Below are 21,005 nucleotides of genomic sequence, written 5' to 3'. Positions count from 1 at the left end.
GGTTGGCTCCCTGACCCAACCAGCTCTCTCTAGAGGGGTGGTGGTTCTTGTGTCCCTAAGGCCCAGAAAAAGGCTAAGGGTTTTCACACTGTTATGGATCTGTGTAAGTATGGAGGAGAGAATGGCCATCTATCAAAGCAGGCTTTTAAACACACTGTGAATCTGTAGTTCTCCATACCTACTACCTACCTAGGACAATCTCTTCCTGTCTTCGGTAGCAGCTCAGGTTTTCTCCAGAGAAATTTACTTAGCTTCTAGCATTAATTCTCTAGAAGTCATCCTGGGAGCCAGCTGCTTGTTTCATTCTAAATTCTTATGTTACTCTTCTCTTAAAAATATGCTTATTTTACAGGAGCCTAAGGCACAGACAATCTGGTCAAATTAATTCCTGTTTTCCCAACCTAGTGTATCCAACAATGTGGTCTCTGTGGTCTAAGCTCCCCAGCCTATTTCTCCCTCCTAACAGAGGGAGACTCTGGCTGTTTGTGAAGCCCAGTGAATCTGTGATTGTGATGGGAACAACACTATTTCTGGTCCCTTTCCTAGGTGTGATCTCTGCTAAATGCCTGGTTTTCAGCCATTTCCAATAGCACACTGGTGAGTTAGAGAGCATAATTTGCATCTATTACCTGACTCCTGTTTTAAAATCTTCCCCATTCTTCCTATTTTGAAGATGCATTCTCCTCATCTGAGATAAGAAGGTTCTATTTCATTCTGAATGTGTGCTAATCTTAATACAAAGTTAGTAGGGGGTAAGACAAAGAAATAAGGAAACACTATTTCTGAAATGATAGGGTAGTAAGTAGAGCTCAGAGTCCTGATAGTGTGGTCTTACCCTTAGCAAAGAGAGTGAACCATGATAAGCCGAGAAGAACCAACATACTCCTAGGAGAGTGAACACAGCTCATAAACAGCTTGAGAAAGTTCTCATTTGGATACTACCATCACTTTTCTTCCTGATCCAAGTCAGAAGAAGAGCCTTGAGAGCTTGAAAGATAGACCAAGAACTCGGCCTTCAGGAAGATACTGCCTCAGAAGCAAGTGTTTTCAAGCACTGAACTTAATGCCATCACAAATTTACTTTTTAAATAAAGATCTCCAGCTTCATTTGAGACAATAAAATGAGATGAAATAGGAAATGGGAAAGTAAGGGAATAAGAACAAAACAACCTCAGTCCAAACAAATAAATTTAAAATAGTACAGACTCAATGACCTAAAAATTTAATTACTGGAATAGGGAAAGGCTTTAGAAATTATAAGAAAACAAAAGGAAAAACAAAACATATACACATAGAGGGGAAAGCAAAAGAAACAGACAAAAGCATCTTAAATCAACTTTCCTAAAGAGAAAGAAACCTATGTTAAAGAAAAAAAAACACTTTGAAAACATAAAAGTTTTCTCAAGCTAAGTTGCTAGAAAGCATGGCAGCATTTTGAAGGGGAAGAATAGTGCCTCTTATAAGGAAATAGGGAATTAGAGTGAGCTTAGTAATTCTATTACTTCTCTTCAACTTTTGCTTTTTTTCTTTCTTGAGAAAGGGTCTTGGCATATAACCTGGGAACTTAAAATATTTCTGACACAGCTTCCCAAATACTGGGGTTGCCAGTGTGTGCCCCCATGCCCAGATTTTATTTTAAGTACAAAGTTAAATTTTATTCTTTTTGTTTAAAACATTTAAAACATTGCTAGCTGTTCTACATATAGGTTAAGTTTTTACTTTTTCTTTGGACTGTAAGGCACAATTTCGAAATCTGAAAACATTTATCTAAAAATAGAAGGTTATTCAAAAAGTATGTTAATCAATAAAAACCATCCATCCAGTTCAGGTAGGACTGTGTTTGAACAGGTTCTGCATGGCATTGGCCCACCCATGCCTATGGAAAGGTTTGTAGCCATTGGTGTAGCACTTCAATGAGCTGCCCTTCCAGTGGGTTTCTCATCTTTGTAGTTACTTCACAGGGTAGTGTTTTTTCACTTTAGGACAACCCACCAGCCAGCTTTTGTGAAGTAAATGGGGAAATTATTCATTTTCAGTAGTAATAATCATTTCTCATTTTTTCCTGGTTGCATTAATGAGAGGCATAAAGCACATCCTAAGGAGAGAAAGCCACTGGGGAAATGTTATTTCATTAAACAGTGGACTGAAGAAAAAAAGATTTGTTCAACATCATTTTTAAAGACTTAACAGTACTGATCCCTGTTCCTGTTGTTTTCAGCTGAAATATGTTGGTCCTGAAGTTCCCTCCCTCCCTGCACATGTACATACATGCATGCACCTTTCTATATTTTTGGTTCTGATGAGTAATTGTATCTACCATAGAACAGTATATTTTCTTAGTTAAATATGAGAGCAAATAAGTGGATTTTACAACATGATTTGGATGGTTTTATGCACATTTTTATCCTTAATAAATGCAAAGTCGTTATTATAGTGTAGACATTTTGGCCTACTATGAATTTCAAATAGGAACACCAGCTATTTGAAAATAATGAAGAATTAAAGTATTTGATTTTTCTACAAATAAATATAGATGGTTAGATACATTTTGTTTATATACCCAAGGATTCAACAAATGAAAATTAAATGATGACAAGTAAGTAATTATTGCTCAGAATATAACACTGACAAGATTGTGGTTAGCTGATGTCCATGATTCAATTAAATGCTAATTTATTTCCAGCACAGTTAAGAATGTTATTAAGACAAAGGAACCATGTCAGTGTATATTTTTGTTCAATTTAAATAGTGCTTTTTTATGTTGTTTGTAACTAAGAGGCATTTCAGCCTTATTATTTTTTTTTAATGTTGTGGGTAAGAAACTACAAAGTGGATTATTTGAATTTTGGAATTCTCTGCTCCTTGTTATACTTGCTGTGATATAGTACTTCATGATTCTCACAACCAAAGTATCATGAGTCTCCTGGGAATATTCACTCTAAAAATTACTCCATAAGAAGTCCCTTTTTTTTCATAAGAATGTCAACATTGCATATTTAAACTCAGTGAGGAGTTGATGTTAAAGATTCTTAATGTACTAGACAACCACTCAGCAGGAAAAGGTTAAATCTCTTTCTTTATTGGTTGCCTTTTGACTGAAAAAAGTACAAGGGGAGGCTGCTCAGTTGTGCTAGGTCTGGGTCCATGACCTGGTATCCTCTAGAAAGGAAGATGGTGTTCTAGAAAGAACTCTGCATGAATGTTTGGATAGATTTTGATCGTGTGCCTTGAAAAATCACTGTAATTTCGACTATAGTTTTATTAAAAATAGAACTTTACTAATATTGCCATATTTAACTGTGGTAGAATCCTCAAAACAGTTTTCTTAATTCATTCTTCTAAAGAATTGTTTTGTGTGTAATTTTATCAATGGGATTCTTTTTCTTTTTCCAACAGAAATTCTAGAGGCTGGTGTTAAAGTAGCTTCAGAATCCTTTAAAGGTGTGAAACGGAAAAAGATTGTCACTGAGAATCACCTGAAGAAAATACCAAAATCACCCCTAAGAAATCCTCTTCAGGCCAAACATAAACAGAACCCAGAGGGCTCTTCTTTTGCTGTTCCTCAGAGTGCTTCAGAGTCACACAGGAGGCATGGCTATATTCCTGCAAAAACTGGGAAGCAGTTTGCCAAACAGAATGGAGAAACACCTGGGATAACTGCCGAGGCCTCCAAATTGGAAGACTCTGTCCCCCCGAGAAAGCCCTTGTTTCTGCAGCACCATTCAGAGCTGCGGAGATGGAGGTCAGAGGGCTCCGACCCCGCTGGGCTCAGTGTCCTTCATGACAACCAGGACTCGCCTGGGAAACCCAGGACTGACAACAGTGAATGTACCCCTCCTCATGGAAGTACCACACCTCCCTCACCTCCCTTGTATACAAACACCGCCTTTGATGTCTTACTGAAAGCAATGGAGCCAGAACTGAGTACCTTGTCGCAAAAGGGCTCATCTTGTGCAATTAAGACAGAAAAACTGAGACCAAATAAAACTGTACGATCCCCTTCTAAGTTAAAAAACACATCTGTGGACACCCCAACTCAGCCTGCAGAAGACTCAGTGGAAGAATCACAGAGATCACTTTGTACCTCATCCACTGTACATGTGGCTGCTGCCCAGAAGAATGAGCAAGCATCAGTTCAGCCTGTTTCCCATTCATATAATCCACACGAGCACTTGGTTTCCAAGCCTAACCAACACAATCAACAGCTTCCAGGCCATGTGGGCTTCACAGCATCGCTTGCAAATCTTAGCACTCAAGAGATCGCCAAACTTGAACAGGTTTATGAGACAGCAATGACGTCCACCACAGGTCTCACTTCACCTTCCAACAGAACTCAGGTTACTCCTCCAAACCAGCAAGTGGATTCAGCTTCAACTTTGTCAATAAGTCCAGCCAATTCCACACAGTCTCCCCCCATGCCAATAAGTAATTCAGCTCACGTTGCCTCTGTTGTCAATCAAAGTGTAGAACAAATGTGCAATCTTCTTCTGAGAGATCAGAAGCCAAAAAAACAAGGAAAATATATCTGTGAGTATTGCAATAGAGCTTGTGCAAAGCCTAGTGTGCTTTTAAAGCATATTCGCTCCCACACCGGAGAGCGGCCCTACCCTTGTGTGACTTGTGGATTTTCATTTAAGACTAAAAGTAATCTGTATAAGCACAAAAAATCCCATGCACATACTATCAAACTGGGTCTTGTCTTACAAACAGATGCTGGTGGATTGTTCTTGTCCCAAGAATCTCCCAAAGCACTTAGTGTGCACTCAGATGCAGAAGAGAGTGGGGAAAGTGAAGAGGAGGGCCCTGCTGATGGGAGACTGAATGACCCTGGCACTGCGGAGCTACAGCCTGGGCAAATAATGAAGAAGACATCAAATTCTGAAGCTCTATCTAAGCCAGGTTCCATTTCAGGCAATCCAGATTGTGTAGCAGGTGACTTTTTACCACAGGACAGATCTTCAGAATCACAAGTCCTGACAGAGTTACCAAAAGTTGTGGTGCATCCTGTCAGTGTGTCCCCATTAAGAACTGACAGTCCCAAGGTGATCAGTCCCAAGCCTGAACTTCCTAGTGCTCAGAGACAGCTGGACCTCCAGGTCACAAGCATATTGACACACCCAGCCAGTGTGTCCTCCCTAGAGACTAAGGAGAAATCTCATCAGAAAGGTGACCCAAGTCCACCAGAAGGGAAACAAGACTGCCACGGGGGGACGGTCCATGCCCAGCTCCAAAGACAGCAGGCGACAGATTACTCCCAAGAGCCGCAAGGAAAACTCCTGAGTCCTCGGAGTTTAGGAAGTACAGATTCTGGCTACTTTTCACGATCAGAAAGTGCTGATCAAGCAGTGAGTCCACCAACTCCTTTTGCCAGAACCTTCCCCCCCACAGAACCAGACTCAACTAAGAATAACGGACCCCCTGCCCCTCGAATCAATGCACCAGCACCCCCTGCTTTACCACCAGGGGAGAAGCCATTGTTCTTAGCAGGCCAGATGCCCCCACCCTTGGCAACTAAAACCTTGGAGGAGAGGATCTCAAAGCTTATCTCTGACAATGAAGCCTTGGTAGATGATAAACAGCTGGACAGTGTAAAGCCTAGGAGAACTTCTCTCTCCAGACGAGGAAGCATCGATTCCCCTAAATCATACATATTTAAAGATTCATTCCAGTTTGACCTAAAACCAATGGGGCGGAGGACAAGTTCAAGCTCTGATATACCTAAGTCCCCATTCACCCCCACCGAGAAGTCCAAACAAGTGTTCCTCCTGTCAGTCCCTTCCCTTGACTGCCTACCGATTACAAGAAGTAACTCCATGCCCACCACGGGATATTCAGCAGTACCTGCAAATATAATTCCTCCCCCTCACCCAATAAGAGGAAGCCAGTCATTTGATGACAAAATTGGCGCTTTCTATGATGATGTCTTTGTATCTGGACCCAACACATCAGTGCCCCCAAGTGGTCATCCCCGTCCGCTGGTCAGGCAGGCGGCAGTAGAAGACTCTTCAGCCAATGAGAATCATGTTCTTGGCCCTGGTCAGTCCTTGGACGACGGCTGTCAAGGCTGCCCCACTGCCAGCGAGCCCACAGTGGTGCGGAGCAAGGCTGCAGCCCCTGGCTCTCACCTGGAAAAAAAGAAATCTCATCAAGGGCGAGGGACCATGTTTGAGTGTGAAACCTGTAGAAACAGGTACCGGAAACTGGAGAATTTTGAAAATCATAAGAAATTTTACTGTTCAGAATTACACGGGCCCAAAACCAAGGTGACTGTGAGAGAGCCCGAGCAAAGCCCTGTGCCCAGTGGGCCACAGCCCCAGGTTCTGCACTACAGAGTTGCTGGCTCGACAGGTGTGTGGGAGCAGACACCCCAGATAAGGAAAAGGAGGAAAATGAAAAGTGTTGGGGATGATGAGGAGCTCCAGGCAAATGAAAGTGGAACTTCTCCGAAGAGCTCCGAAGCCCCTCAGCCTCAGAATGCCTTGGGCCCCACCCCTGGCCTGTCTAAACATGTAGCTGCCATGACAGGAGAGCAACACAGGAGCATACAGCTGCATACCTCCCACGCTCAGCTTATGGCCCAGGGCCTGGAGCAGACCATAGACCCAAAGCTCTCTACCATCACAGAGCAGCCAATGGCATCAGCTGCCCCGGACATGGTGGAGGTGAAGAGACAAGGAACCGGCATCTCCGTCATCCAGCACACGAACTCCCTGAGCAGACCCAACTCCTTTGACAAGCCTGAGCCATTTGAAACTGGCTCCACAGTTCCTTTCCAGGAGCTGAGCAGGGCTGGGAAGCCTGGCTCTCTGAAAGTAAGGGGGATCCCCCCAGAAGAACCTCACCCTTCTCGAGACACATCACATCCTCACCAGCTCGCTTCATCAAACACACTCAGGGGAGAGCTGCAGGAAAACTCCAGAAAGATTGCAAGTGAGCGACATGTGTTGGGACAGCCCTCAAGACTTGTCCGTCAACACAATATCCAGGTCCCAGAAATCCTGGTCACCGAAGAGCCAGATCGGGACCTGGACACTCAGTGTCACGATGACGAGAAATCTGAGAAGTTCAGTTGGCCTCAGCGCAGTGAAACCTTGTCCAAGTTGCCAACAGAGAAACTGCCACCCAAGAAGAAAAGGCTCCGTCTGGCCGAGATGGAGCATTCTTCCACTGAGTCAAGTTTCGACTCTACTCTGTCCCGGAGTCTAAGCAGGGAGAGCAGCCTGTCACACGCTTCAAGTTTCTCAACCTCCTTAGACATAGAGGATGCTTCTAAAACGGAGGCTGCCCCCAAAATCGATTTTCCAAATAAAGCCGAGTTTCTTTTGATTCCACCTGGCTCAAATACACTGAACGTCCCTGGAAGTCACCGGGAAATGAGGCGGGCTGCGTCTGAGCAGATCAATTGTATGCCAACGCTGATGGAGGTCTCTGATTTCAGAAGTAAGTCATTCGACTGTGGGAGCATTACCCCACCCAGCACAACACTGCTTGTTGAGCCACAGTTGTCCACATCCCCTTCCATGGCAGGGGTCACTGGACATGTGCCTCTTTTAGAAAGAAGGCGGGGCCCACTGATCCGGCAGATATCTTTAAACATTGCACCAGATAGTCATCTTTCTCCTGTAAACCTATCGTCCTTCCCAAATCTCACTCTTCCCAGTGTGAATGCAGTGCCTTTTCAGGGTCTGCAGCTCCCTAACACATCTTCAGCTGAGCCCCCTACTAATACTCTGCACTCCCAGACTCAAGCTAAGGATCTGCCAGCTCACACATTAAATCCGAACTCTACTACCATCTTTCCACTTCAACAGCTTTTTGGTATCAGTGTACTAAATCAGACCCATGTACCCCTTAGCCAGCAAAACATACAGTTACCTCCACAACTGTTTGCAAAAGAGGACAAAACAAACGCACATCCCACCATACACCTGTCTTCTGCAAGCAAGGACTGCTTTGCTCCTAAGTACCAGCTTCAGTGTCAGGCTTTCACTTCGGGCCAGGCTTGTTCTTCTAATCCCGTACATCCTTTGCCTAATCAAGTTCTTCCCGATGTAGCTGCAGCAGATCAGGGCACGACTTCCGTCACATTACCAACCAAGCTGGTAGATCCCATATCTAAGTCAGGCCCATTGCCAGTCCTGGAGCTTGGGCCACCAGGCAGTCAGATGCAGAAGGTGCCGTCATCTTTCATGCTGCCTGTACATCTGCAGAGTCACATCCCTACGTACTGTTTTGCCACCCTTACATCTCTGCCACAAATCCTAGTGACGCAAGATCTGTCCAACACATCAGTTTGCCAGACAAACCAAAGTATCGTGCCAATCAGTGAAGAACTGAATTCCATGCCAGAATCACAAAAGGATCACCAGAACGCTTTGCCAAATCCAGAGAAAGAACTTGTTTGCAAAAACGTTTTCTCAGAAATCAGCCAACAGTCTTCTCTCTCAGAATCCTCGCCCCTAACTCAGAAAATGTCTGTTGGTAGACTTTCTCCCCAACCAGAATCTTCAGCCTCAAGCAAAAGGATGCTCTCTCCAGCAAACAGTTTAGATATTGCCATGGAAAAGCACCAGAAGCGGGCTAAAGATGAAAATGGAGCTGTTTGTGCCACAGATATTATTTCCTCAGAGCCACTGAGTTCAAGAATAAACGAGGGCAATAAACCGAAGAAACCAGTGTTGGTGAGACAACTTTGCACTACTGACCCCCTTGAAGGAATGATATCAGAACAGGATGGTTTTTCTCAGTCTGAAAGTAGTACTGAGTCTGTTAGTTTGACTGAGATCTTTCCAGCAGATAATTTGTCATCAGGACATGCCAAGATTGTAATCAGAGAATCCACCAATGAATTGCAAGAATTTGAAAACATCAAATCATCCACATTATTAAGTCTTCCAGATCAGAATTCTTCTGTTCCTCTAGAAAACACTCACCACATTTCTCCTTTGAAATCTATAGATTGTAATCAAGAGGGGGTACCTTCAGGGGTTACAAATCAAGGGAATAAGGTGAGCAATCCAGGGCAAAAAGAACTACCCATGACCACTCTCCCCTTGCCTAGCAGAGCGGACACCCAGCAGCTCCCCCTCCCCAGCCTGAAGACTGCGACCAGCTTCACCTGGTGTTATCTGCTGAGACAGAAGGCACTGCCTTTGCCCCAGAAGGACCAAAAAACATCAGCCTATACTGACTGGACAGTAAGCTCCAATAACCCAAACCCACTTGGTTTGCCCACAAAAGTTGCTCTTTCTCTCCTTCATTCAAAACAGAAGACTGGAAAATCACTGTATTGTCAGGCAATAACCACCCATCCCAAATCAGATTTATTGGTCTATTCAAGCAAGTGGAAAAACAACTTAAGCAAGGTACTTGAAATATAATTTGTTTCTAAATGTGGTTTGTGCAAATTAATTTAAATATGTCTTGATACCTTTAAACATTTTGCCTTCGAAGTACTTCAGTCTGAATAACAAATTGTGTGTAAGTTATTGGGAAGGCAGGGCATGTATTTACTCCCAAGAGGGAGTTCTATAGAATAAGAATCTGAATTCCTTGCAGGGAATCATCTATTCCCTCTGGAAATATTTTGGAAATGTTAACCTAGTCTGAGCACCATTTGCTTGTTTTCCTCTACTGACCATAGTCTCTATTCAATGAGACCAATAATCAAAATTTGTGTTGCTCTTTCTCCTCTCTTAAGATGTTGTTAAATGAGAGGCGATTGTGGTTCTGCTTCATCCCTGATAGTACAAGGACATAGAGGTGTGGCTAAGAGGAGATCGTATATTTACAGTGAGCTACAAACAGAGAGCCAGTCACATTGGCCTGTGCCCACTGATTGCTCTGCCTTTGCCATGCTCATCTCAGCTTTTCCAGAGGATCTCTGCAGACGTTAGAAATACAGAAAAGTTGATTTGGTAAAGATGTATAGTGTAATTTAAGGTCATGAAAGCATAATTATAGGTAATTTGAGAAATTTACCTTACTATAATTATTGGCTTATAAAGTGAGAAAACCCATTTCATTCATTGATTTAAGATAAATAGGTAGAGGTATTGTGTTGGACTCCGAACATCCAGAAGTACAGAGTGAGTCTTGGACTTTTGTAGGCTTAAGACAATCTCTAACGTTAAATGGTAGGTAGTCATTGTGGATCCAGGAAGATAGTCGAAAGGTGGTGATACGTTAGCTGAGTCTCAAAATGATAATAATAATGTGATTTTCTTTCTAGCAAGCTATATATATTGGGGGGGGGGGTCAGTCATGGGGTTTGAACTCAGGGCCAGGTCACTGTCTCTTGAGCCCTTTGCTCAAGGCTAGTGCTCTACCACTTTGACCCACAACCCCACTTCCAGTTTTCTGGTGGTTAGTCAGAAATAAAAGTCTCACAGACTCTTCCTGTCTTGGGCTGGTTTCAAACTGTGATCCACTGATCTCAGCCTCCTGAATAGCTAGTATTACAAATGTGAGCCACTAACCCCTAGCCAATAATATTTTTAATTGAATAGACAACTAAATGACAGGAAAGTGGGAAGAATCTTGGGTCATATAAAGTACTACCAGGAGTTTGCAATGGTCAGATGGTTTTCTAAGTTTAAAACACTCTGACATTTTGAAGTTGGAAGCCTCAGTAAGCCCCCAAACCCATGCATGTTGAAGGAAGTCACAGTCAGACATTTGGGGGATTTATGTTTGAAGTACTGTGACTCCCTCCTCAATCAGAATCTTAAATGAAGTCTAATCATGGCAATGTAATTTGTACCATGATTCTTTCAGGCTGGGGATGGAATTCAGTGGTACAGCTTGTGTTTGTGTTCCACATGTCTGAGATCCTGGGTTCAATAGCCAACACACACACACACACACACACACACACACACACACACACACGTACAGGTGTGCTGTTCATAAATATCTTGAAAGAGATGTATGGAAATGCATACCTATATTTGAGTCTCTAAAGAGTTCCTTCAGTGTGTTGGTATAATGAAAGTGCTCAGAGAGATACTTTGATGATAAGGAAAGCCTACATGGGAAACAGAAAGAAATTGTTGGCAAGGAAGAAGGAGAGAAAGTGGTGCCAGACAAAACATGGAAGTAAAGATTTCAGGAGTTTCAGATAGAGAGGTCAAATGAACATGAAGACTAAGGAGTGTCATCATGGAGCTCGTTAGTCTTCATATTCATGGGTTCTTTTCCATCTCCAGATCATATTCTCTTAGGAAATATATTTGAACTGTAGCAAAAGTAAGTGTAAGAAAGAATATGTAAGTCCATTAAGGAAATGGTCTGCCAAGGCAGGAGTTTTATTTGAGGTGTCAGGGATGATGGTGGTAGGAGATAAAGCAAAGGATGTTTGAATCTGTTATTTCTCTGGGATGCATTTCATTAAATTAACTACCTTCTCTGCAGTCTGCCATGTTTTAATTTCCAGTAAAGCATCAGCATATTTGTGTTTTCAGTTTTATTAAATTAGTTTTCTTTTTTTTCCCTTTCAGAGAGCATTAGGTAATCAAAAGTCCACAATAGTTGAATTCAGCAATAAAGATGCCTCTGAAATTAACAGTGAGCAAGATAAAGAAAATTCCTTAATCAAAAGTGAACCAAGAAGAATTAAAATATTTGATGGAGGGCAAGTACAAATTTTATTCTTAAATGTACATTTAAACTTATCTTTTAAATGTACATTTGCTTTCCTGTGAATGAAGACTTACCAGTGCCAATTTTATGTCATTGTTCCAAAGTCTCTCAACTTACTACAGAAATCTTTATGGCAAAGTAATTGTTAGTATTATGTTAAATTATTCCATTTTAATGGGAAAAAATGATGACTAGGAAACTTTGTAGAGTCTGAAAGGCAGCTATGAGCCAAATTTTCAGAGTGAGCCCTGGGTTATGATAAGGAGTAGGTCGGGAAAAAATTGTTCTATAAAAGATGCATTTATTGCCTGTTTGACGTCCTTTTGCATTTCTGAGAAAAACAAATTGTGAAAGCCAATTACAGTTATGGTGAAGTTCAGAAATTTCAATACTTAAAATTGTTGAGAATGAACTTATAATGAAGTGTCTTAGAACAAAGAAAGTTTTAAATGAAACATCCTATTGAATAATTTGATTAGAATTAACTGCTGGAACATTAAGTGCCAATATGGAAAAGTGGTTTATTCTATTATTTCTGTGTGCGTAAAGTTTTTGTAGATTGGGTATAAAAGTTGTGTGTTATTTCTTTCAGTTCAATTTTATTATTTTCTCAAAGGCATATTATCCAATATTCTTACTCATTTTTATCTTTCAATTAGTTATAAATCAAATGAAGAATATGTGTACGTTCGAGGCAGGGGAAGAGGAAAGTACATTTGTGAAGAATGTGGAATACGTTGTAAGAAGCCTAGTATGTTAAAGAAACACATCCGAACCCACACAGATGTTCGCCCGTACCACTGCACTTACTGTAACTTCTCCTTTAAGACAAAAGGTATGCGATACACAGGGGTGTGCTCCTTTTTATGTGCGTTTACACGGGGAGAGACTGCATATTCACTGACTGCATATTCCTGTCATTGTTCTACCTTTATTTCTTTATATGTTTCTAGACCTTTGAGGGAAAGTAGTTAATTATACATTGTTAGAATATATATTAAGTGTAACATTCAAAAAGGAGCAACTGTACCCTTTTTTATATTTTACTTCCCAAAATACATTTGTTTTTTTTGTTTTTTTTTTTTTGGCCAGTCCTGGGCCTTGGACTCAGGGCCTGAGCACTGTCCCTGGCTTCTTCCCGCTCAAGGCTAGCACTCTGCCACTTGAGCCACAGCGCCGCTTCTGGCCGTTTTCTGTATATGTGGTGCTGGGGAATCGAACCTAGGGCCTCGTGTATCCGAGGCAGGCACTCTTGCCACTAGGCTATATCCCCAGCCCCCAAAATACATTTGTATAGCATGATGACTAACACATTTTCAAAAATATTTACTTTGTGGTTGAAAAAGAAAGAGAAGTTTTCATGACCACATTATAGTTTATTTGGGTTCTAAAAGATTAATGAAAGATTAAGAATAATCATCATAGTAAACTTTTATAATCACACTCATATCTTACCTATTTTTATCTGTTTTTTAATCCATCTGTTTTTATCATGCATTTTTCTACCCAGAGTGTTGAATTTCAGCTTTAAAAAACGAATAACCTTTCTACTACTTAATGTTTAAAAGATGTCTGAACTAGTCATTAAAATTATATTTAGCATCCTGTCTGTGTTCTTTATGTTTTTATTGAAATCATAAACCTTTATTATAAATTTTACCCTGCACAAGTTTCTTGCCGTACATAATGAATGTTACTGTTGAGTGTTTACCTTCTCTATTAGACTCCCTTTCATGAATCATTATGTAGCAGTTTAGGATTTCTGAAGATTTAATTCTGTATGCTATGCATGTGTTTCTTTTTAACAAAGCAGTAGAATCATGGAAATACCTGTCTAAAAATGTAATGTCTATTAAAAAAAGAATAATTTTTATGAAAACTATTGGTATTCTTTCTGAGTTACCACTTGCTTTTTTCCTTTGTATTAGTTTTCTTCAATCTTATTTTTTTTAATTGACTCGCTCTTTAGCAAAATTTGCCATATTTTTGGCTATACCTTAGCATTTAAGAAAGTTCTAATGAAACAAATATCTTCAAACTTCCTCTCTTCAAATGTTAATGATACCTGAGACAAAAATGATAGGACATTTTCTTCAGATAGCTTTGAATGTTTCTGAAAACTTTTAAGAAATCAAGGGAATTAGAATAATCACTCTGTAATTCTTTGATATTGAAGTAAATAAAGAATGAGTTTCATGGTGACTTCCCTAGTTGTGAAGGCAGCCTCTGGCAGTAGCTAAAACCCCATTTACTGATTTTTTTTCATGGGTTTTGATACTGTGATTTAAGAAGCATGTGTTAATTTACAGTATCAGACCCGGAGCACGTTTTAAGGGTTAACATTAATAATCAAAGATTACTTAGTACAGAATGATGCTGCCACATACAAGGTGATCAAGGTACAGTATTAAAGGAGTACTTCTCACTCAACAAGGAAATGGAATGGTGTTTTAGAAATTATATTCATAAAACAAGGACAAGCAAGGAAAGAGAAGCTACAAGTAGAAAACCAAATGAAAGTTCAGAGGTGTTTTGTTTTGTTCTGGCAGGGAAAGATATTGAGTCCCCAAGTTTTAACTTCAGTGAAATAAAGAATGTCATGCAAAATGTTAGAAGGATGTTTAAGTGATAGTCAGTGCATGAAGGGGCATTGTGAGTCGTTTTCATGACCTGCATTTCTTTAGTATGCTGGAGCTATGAACTCCAACAACATTTTTGTTTTGCCAGCTAAACCATTAGGTATTACATGATAAATACTTATTTATGTAAGGCTACCTAGTCAAGAATCTGGTGAATAAAATATCTTAAATTCATTATTGCCCTTTTCTTAGCATCAAGGATCTCTCTCTCTCTCTCTCTCTCTCTCTCTCTCTCTCTCTCTCTCTCTCTCTCTCTCTCTCTCTCTCTCTCTCTCTTATTAGAGTTTGCTTCCTTTCTGAAATCTTCCTTCTGTCAGTCTGGTAAAAGTAGATCCCAGAGTGCCTTTTAAAGGTAGCCAAATAATATAATCTGTTTTTTTTTAGTTGGTTGGAAGATATTGCCCAGCTATCATTCTGTTATCTGTCTAGTCTGTTTCTTATTGATGTTTTGTAATCAACAAAGGAAATAGCAGAGTCATAGCATACTACATAAATATATGTGCAAAGAGCATGGTGCTATCAAAAGAGTAATTTCTACTATGGGATTTTGATGCTTCTGAAGGCAATGCTTATGGATCTGTAATCATTTGTACTATTTATTTCACCAGTACATTTTCAAAATAATTTTAATTTAGTTTTACGATACTGCTTTAAAGATTAGAAAATTAAAAAATATGCAGCGAACTTTCATCTTTGCATGATTGAGTCATATATAGATAGAGTGTAACTACATATCTATGACTACATATATGTCTTACACATATATATGACTACATATATATAACTAGATATATATGTAGTATGAGAAATACACACATACACACACATAAATATAGTATGGGAATTCAGAAAGAAGGATTCCATGCTTTCCAAGGATTTAGATATTTTAATATATCTATCAGGAAAATTGTCTATTGATCAGTGCATTAATACATAAGTCTATAATATTGATAGAGGATTTTTGTACTTTAAAATTATTTTCATATTAAAATTAAATTTTTATTTTTTAGGAAGTTGATGAATAAGAGCTCAAATTATGAGAAAGGTTGCTTATTCGAGACTTAAATGCTTAAATTTTCCTAATTACAATTACACATTAACTTCTTAAAAATGGATAACCTGTTATGGCTGTCTATAAAACAAAAGCATTTTGAAAGAGAAGTATTAGTGGACCTTTTCATTTGTTTTATAATACTATTACACTGAAAACATTTTGACTTACAATTGGGAATCTCAGCTACATTAGGGTGGCTAAGCCATTTTTATCACTTTGTAATATGAAAACCTTGAAGACCTTACAGAGAAGTGTAGAGATTGTAATTAACATTCATGTGCCTTATCATCTTTGGTAACTTGACATCTGCTTTATATCTCATTTTAAAGTATCTTTAATGTTACATTCTAGGCATTTACAGTAAGCCAGATGATACCTCCTGAATAACAGAAGTTATTCCTGAATAACAGAGTTTTGAGGGTATTAGAGATTCATGCAACTTTTTAACTTGAACTATAAAACTCAGCTTTGAGATGCTATGGGTTCTAAAAACATATGATCTAGAATTAGTCTTAGAAGCATGGCCAGTTTCACAGGCTTGGTGCATTTTTCAAGAAATTGTACCATGATAAATGTTTGCTTGGGCTACTCTAAGCCCCCTTTTTTCACCTATGCCTCAGATGTTTTTAGATCTTTTAAAGGCTCTTCTCAAATACTAATTCGTGTCGCTCAGCAAACTCAGTATTTAGATTTAGGTAGAAAATGCCCTGATTGGCAGTGTGTTTGTGTATGACACTATATACTCGAGAAGCATAATATCCTTTCGGGAATCTGAGCCCTCCCCTCCAGTCATGGTTGCTTGGTGCTAGTGTGCCATGGGGGTGCCTGGGCAACCTGGTGATAGCACATAGAGATCCATCCAACAGCTGCCAGAGGAAACATCTCTACTGATACTACTATTAAACATCTAGTCAATATGTGAAGTGAAAACTAATTTGGGAAATTCTTTTTCCCGTTACACATACAAACAGTAGTGTTAATATAGTTTGTCATAGTTGAACTCAGTTTATAAATTCCAAGACACCAAAGGAAAGAAAAGTGATCAGCTACCATGAAAAGCAGATGTTTAGAAAGTTTTAATGCCTATAAGGAAATTAAGGGCCAGTTTATGCCTACATACCAGGGATGGTTTTGTTTTGTCAGTTGATGCTTTTGAGACATTGTAGTCTCACTATATATACTTAGTGTTCTCTTGTTCATTGACCTTAGGCCAGGGGAAAAATAAACTAACAGCTTAAGAGAAAAACTATGCCAATGCATGCAAACAAACAAAAACGAATGTTTCTGAAACGAGTGAAACTGTTAAGGCACCAGGATAAAGCAACTGGATACCACTGTAAGGTTTTTCTACAGTGCAGGTCCCTTAGGATTCTCTGCAAAATAATCTTGCTGAAGATGAGCTTACAATTAAAACTAAAAACTGTGCAAGGAAGTAAACTACTATAAGGGAAAGCCAGCAGACAGAGAATTCACATCCCAGGAACTATAGATCATAGTGTAGTCTGACAGAGACTACATGTTCAGTGTGTGTAGCTTACGAATAAGGAATGGTGAAAGTAGGCCAGATACAAAATTAGACACCATCAAATTTGTAAAAGATTAAATTTGTAAGAGCAGATTTGTAAAAGGTCACTATTTCTAACAAACAGCAGGGTTATTGCAACTGATAGATACCAGTATTTTTTTTTAAGCTAGATGTTTGTCTTTGGAATTGATTGTTGAAAAAATGCTATCTAAGCTTTATGGACATTCTTCTCCCTTAAGGAAATCTGACAAAACACATGAAATCCAAGGCACATAGCAAGAAATGTGTGGATTTAGGCGTCTCAGTGGCTTTAATAGATGAACAGGACACAGAAGAATCAGGTAAGGCTTTGTACCAGATTTTTCATAAATGTTGTTTTACAACTAATGGGTTTTTGCATCCATACACTCTGTTCACACTGGCACTGCTTAATTCCTATTTCCATTATGTCTTATCTATATGGAAATAAACTCCCCATCAGTTTTCCCATCTCAGTTTTTTTCTTCCCTCACTTTAGCTGTCCACATGGTTGTTAATCTTTCTGAAGCATGTGTCTCAGCACATTGCACCTCTGATCAAAAGTTTTCATCGGTTCCCATTGCCTCCAAAATCCTTGCTGCTGACCTGCTTCTTCATGCTTTCCATCCCTCACTCTAACCCAACCTCATGCTTGAATTTCCAGGTGTGTGAATGACATGGGTCTCCTTCACATCCTCTCCTTTACCTGCCCTCGTTTCCCCGAGTGTGCCTCCCAGTCTGACCTGGTCACAGTCCCTCCACCACCTCTGTGAAGCCTCCTCTGATTTTCCCTTCCCACAGTCCTTGAGGGAAGCATTTTCCACCATCAAGACTTCTATAGTACTTTAATGTTTCTTCTCTGAAAGACTTCAACCTCTATTTTAGTACAGAGCCTTGAATCTCACATGTCCAATGAGATATGCGGAATAGGATGTGCTTGCTGTCAGAAACATTTATTATTTTGGAAAAGTTAACTAGCCGAACTTTCTCTTTTTTGTAAACAGTGTTAACAACTGTAAGTATTTATCTCTGATAAATGTGGAGGTGAAATAAATATGGTCATCTGATCTGACTAATCAGAAAGCTGAAATATCCTTTAAGCCAAATATTAATCAACAGTCAACAAAAGAGAACGAATTTTACTTTTTTTTTAACCTGTCCTGGGGCTTGAACTCAGGGCCTGGGCTCTGTCCCTGAGCCTCTCTGTGCTCAAGGTTAGTACTCTACCACTTGAGCCACAGTGCCATGAATCTGAGCTAGTCTCAGGTTTTAATGTTGAATATGCTACTTCTGGCTTTTTGTATTTATGTGGTACTAAGAAGTCGAACCCAGGTCATCATACATGCTAGACAAGCACTCTACCACTAAGTAACATTCCCAGCCTACGAGAAAGAATTTTTATTATAAGAGAAAACAAAAGTATCCTGCTCTTTATGAAAATACTCTAAACACTTCTTAGCTACCTTTTTTACTTAATTTGTATTAACTTGCTATGCAGAAGATATCCAAAAGAAAGTGATGAGGACACTGTGGAAAATATAAGTTGAAGTGTCAACTTGCCAGTAACACAGTAAATGAATCCACCTGAATTGATTTTTCAGCAAGGAAGAAAAGTAACTCATTAGTTAGGGAGTAAGAGCAAGTCAGATGTAAGAAGCCGGATAAAATATGTAAGACTTTTAGCACTGACCAAAAAAGGTACAAAGAAAAGGTTACTATAGGAAACTGTGAAATGTGAAACAGGTGCTATTACAAAGTATATTTAATGTTTTACTTCTTCAGAATGGTCTTAAGAACATTGACTAGCATGTGTAGAATACTCAGTACTGCTAATATAAAGTAGTACTTCATCCTAAATTTGCACAGAAGCAAATATAGTTTTCATTAACTAGCATGCATTACTTTGATTGACAGCTTACTGGTGTGCACGAGTGTGTGAGCATGCACAAACACACCCACACATCCATTCAGGTTTGTGTTTTTGGTATCATTCAAAAAGCAGTTCAGGCTGATCTGAGGTTCTCAGTCTTAATGGATAGCTTGGTTCCAGATGAGGGTTAGATATTCTGATAAAACACGTCTCTTATAACTGGTTGTATTTTGTTATTGGTTTTTTTTTTCAGTTTAATTTTTAAGTTACTGTATTCATGGGAACTGTAATCTGTTTCTTCCAGGTTTTAATTGAATAGTAAAGTGTAACATCCAAGTGCTAAATCTTGACTAAGTGCTATGTCATAAGAGACTTAAAATTTTTCATTGCTATGCCAACAAAACTTATTCCTCTTCTTGCTTTATTATAGGCTTGCAGTGTAGGTGTAAATATAGTAAGCTGTGCTTTTAGACAAATGCTGGTGTTCTTTTATTCTCTTTTGTGCTTTAGAAAATACTTTGAAGACTTCTTTACATACAAGAAGAGTATAGAGGATTTCAGGGCATATATTCCTGTCTTCATACCACAGTTGATGGTTATAAATGTTTTGTCATATTGGCTTCAAGTCCTTGTCAAAAACTCAATACATTACACACACACACACACACACACACACACACACACACACACACACAGAGTCAGTAAAAAGTTCTGCATTCTCTATAGTTCCTTTTCCCAGCCATGCTTCTACCCCTCAGAGGCACTTAGGGTTTCCCCTTCACTTCATGTCATTTAAACGTGTGTCTGTGAACGTTATGTTATTTTGTTTTGTTTGTATTTAAAGTTTGCATAAGGAGAACCACTTAGTATGTAGATATGTAGAAAATTAATTTCACTTTTTAATTTTATGTTCTTTTTCTAGAAGTGGTTTGCTGCTTGCCACTTCTTTAGTATATTGTCAGAATTTAAGTGTTAGCCAATTTGACGGGTGATAATTAGCTTTATCTGTACTTCTATAGCTTCTTTCTTTCAAAAGGACTTTCACTCCATTAAATTGTTAATAGAGGTGGGATTAAACATAGGTGTTAGCAGAACGTAAATGGTCCACATTTGGGGAATGGGGAGCCCAGACAACCTGTAGAATGATGCTGTGTGTGGAATCCAGTTGTGTGTTTGGAGGGTATGATGTGCCTGGAGGGTATGCTGTTTTTATGCTTATTGGTAGCTTGAATATGTCTTTTTCTGACTCCACTATCACCATAGCCTCAACACATAAACCCAGGATGTAGTTTCCCATCTTTTTTGGTCTGTGCTCATCCCCATGTTATGTCTTCCAGTCTTGAGAGACTGAACTCCACCTACATACAGATGTCCCCGCTCCCCTGGCCACTCCAGGCTGCCTGCTCATCATCTCTGCTTGACTCTCTAAAACTGACTTTCAGGGCTGACATGCCCTGCATGCTTCACCTCTTACCTCATATACTTCTCCCAGTGTTCTCCAAACTACCAACTGCTTGGCCCAAGATCTTAATGCCCATGTTTTTCTTATTTTACCTCTAATGTATCAGTGAAACATCAGGCCTACTATTTTTAACCCTTGCCACTCTGCCCCAGGCAGAGCTCCCATCATCTCTAATTTATTTGTTCTTAGTAGCTGCTGACTGGATTCCCTGGGTCCAGCCCTGACCCATTGATACTGTTTCCAACACAGCAGCCACAATAGTAGTTTAATGGTTCTGTCAGTCCTTTGCTTCCACCTCACTGTACTTTGCTGTCTCTCAAGCACTTGAGCACCACACCCCAGCCCTCCCCACCCCCTCACCCTCTCCCACCATCTCATCTTCCCACCACCATCACTTCTCTCCCCTCTCCCCCGCTCACTCAGCCACCCTGCAGGCCCCACCCTGCTTCCTACAATTTGTAAACCACTTTCAGCCATAGGACTCATAGCTTGTGCCTCCAGCTCTGCTCAGCAGCCTCCTTCTCGGGGAAGCCAGCCTGAACCACCTGCCAGTATAGTGAAGAAGCAAGCACTCTGCTCTCTTACTGCCAACATTACTCATGCCCCTTATTCTGATTGATGTACTCTGATTACATAGGTTTACATCCCCTCTATTGTGTGTATGTCACTTATTTATCTTCTTTTTCAAACAAGTAGAACATAAATTGTATAAAGATGGCTTTTTGTGGCTGCTCATTACTTTTAGGGTTGTGTCTAGCAGATAATCAGTATGAACAGTTGATGGAATCAATGCAAGG

General features: G+C 39.8%; 1 protein-coding gene across 8 annotated transcripts in view; it reads left to right on the top strand.

The window, feature by feature from the left end:
• Hivep1 (HIVEP zinc finger 1) overlaps positions 1-21,005 on the top strand; it is a 116,205-nt gene that overhangs the window by 84,940 nt on the left and 10,260 nt on the right. For all 8 annotated transcript variants that reach the window (XM_048348470.1, XM_048348478.1, XM_048348472.1 and 5 more), the window contains 4 exons: positions 3,397-9,365; positions 11,499-11,632; positions 12,300-12,475; positions 17,098-17,199. In XM_048348470.1, the coding sequence (XP_048204427.1) occupies positions 3,397-9,365; positions 11,499-11,632; positions 12,300-12,475; positions 17,098-17,199 (6,381 nt within the window). The remainder of the gene's footprint in view (positions 1-3,396; positions 9,366-11,498; positions 11,633-12,299; positions 12,476-17,097; positions 17,200-21,005) is intronic.

Source organism: Perognathus longimembris, chromosome 6 (assembly GCF_023159225.1).
Source record: "Perognathus longimembris pacificus isolate PPM17 chromosome 6, ASM2315922v1, whole genome shotgun sequence".
In the NCBI taxonomy this organism is placed as follows: Eukaryota; Metazoa; Chordata; class Mammalia; order Rodentia; family Heteromyidae; genus Perognathus; species Perognathus longimembris.
This window is presented reverse-complemented; position numbering and strand designations above follow the sequence as displayed.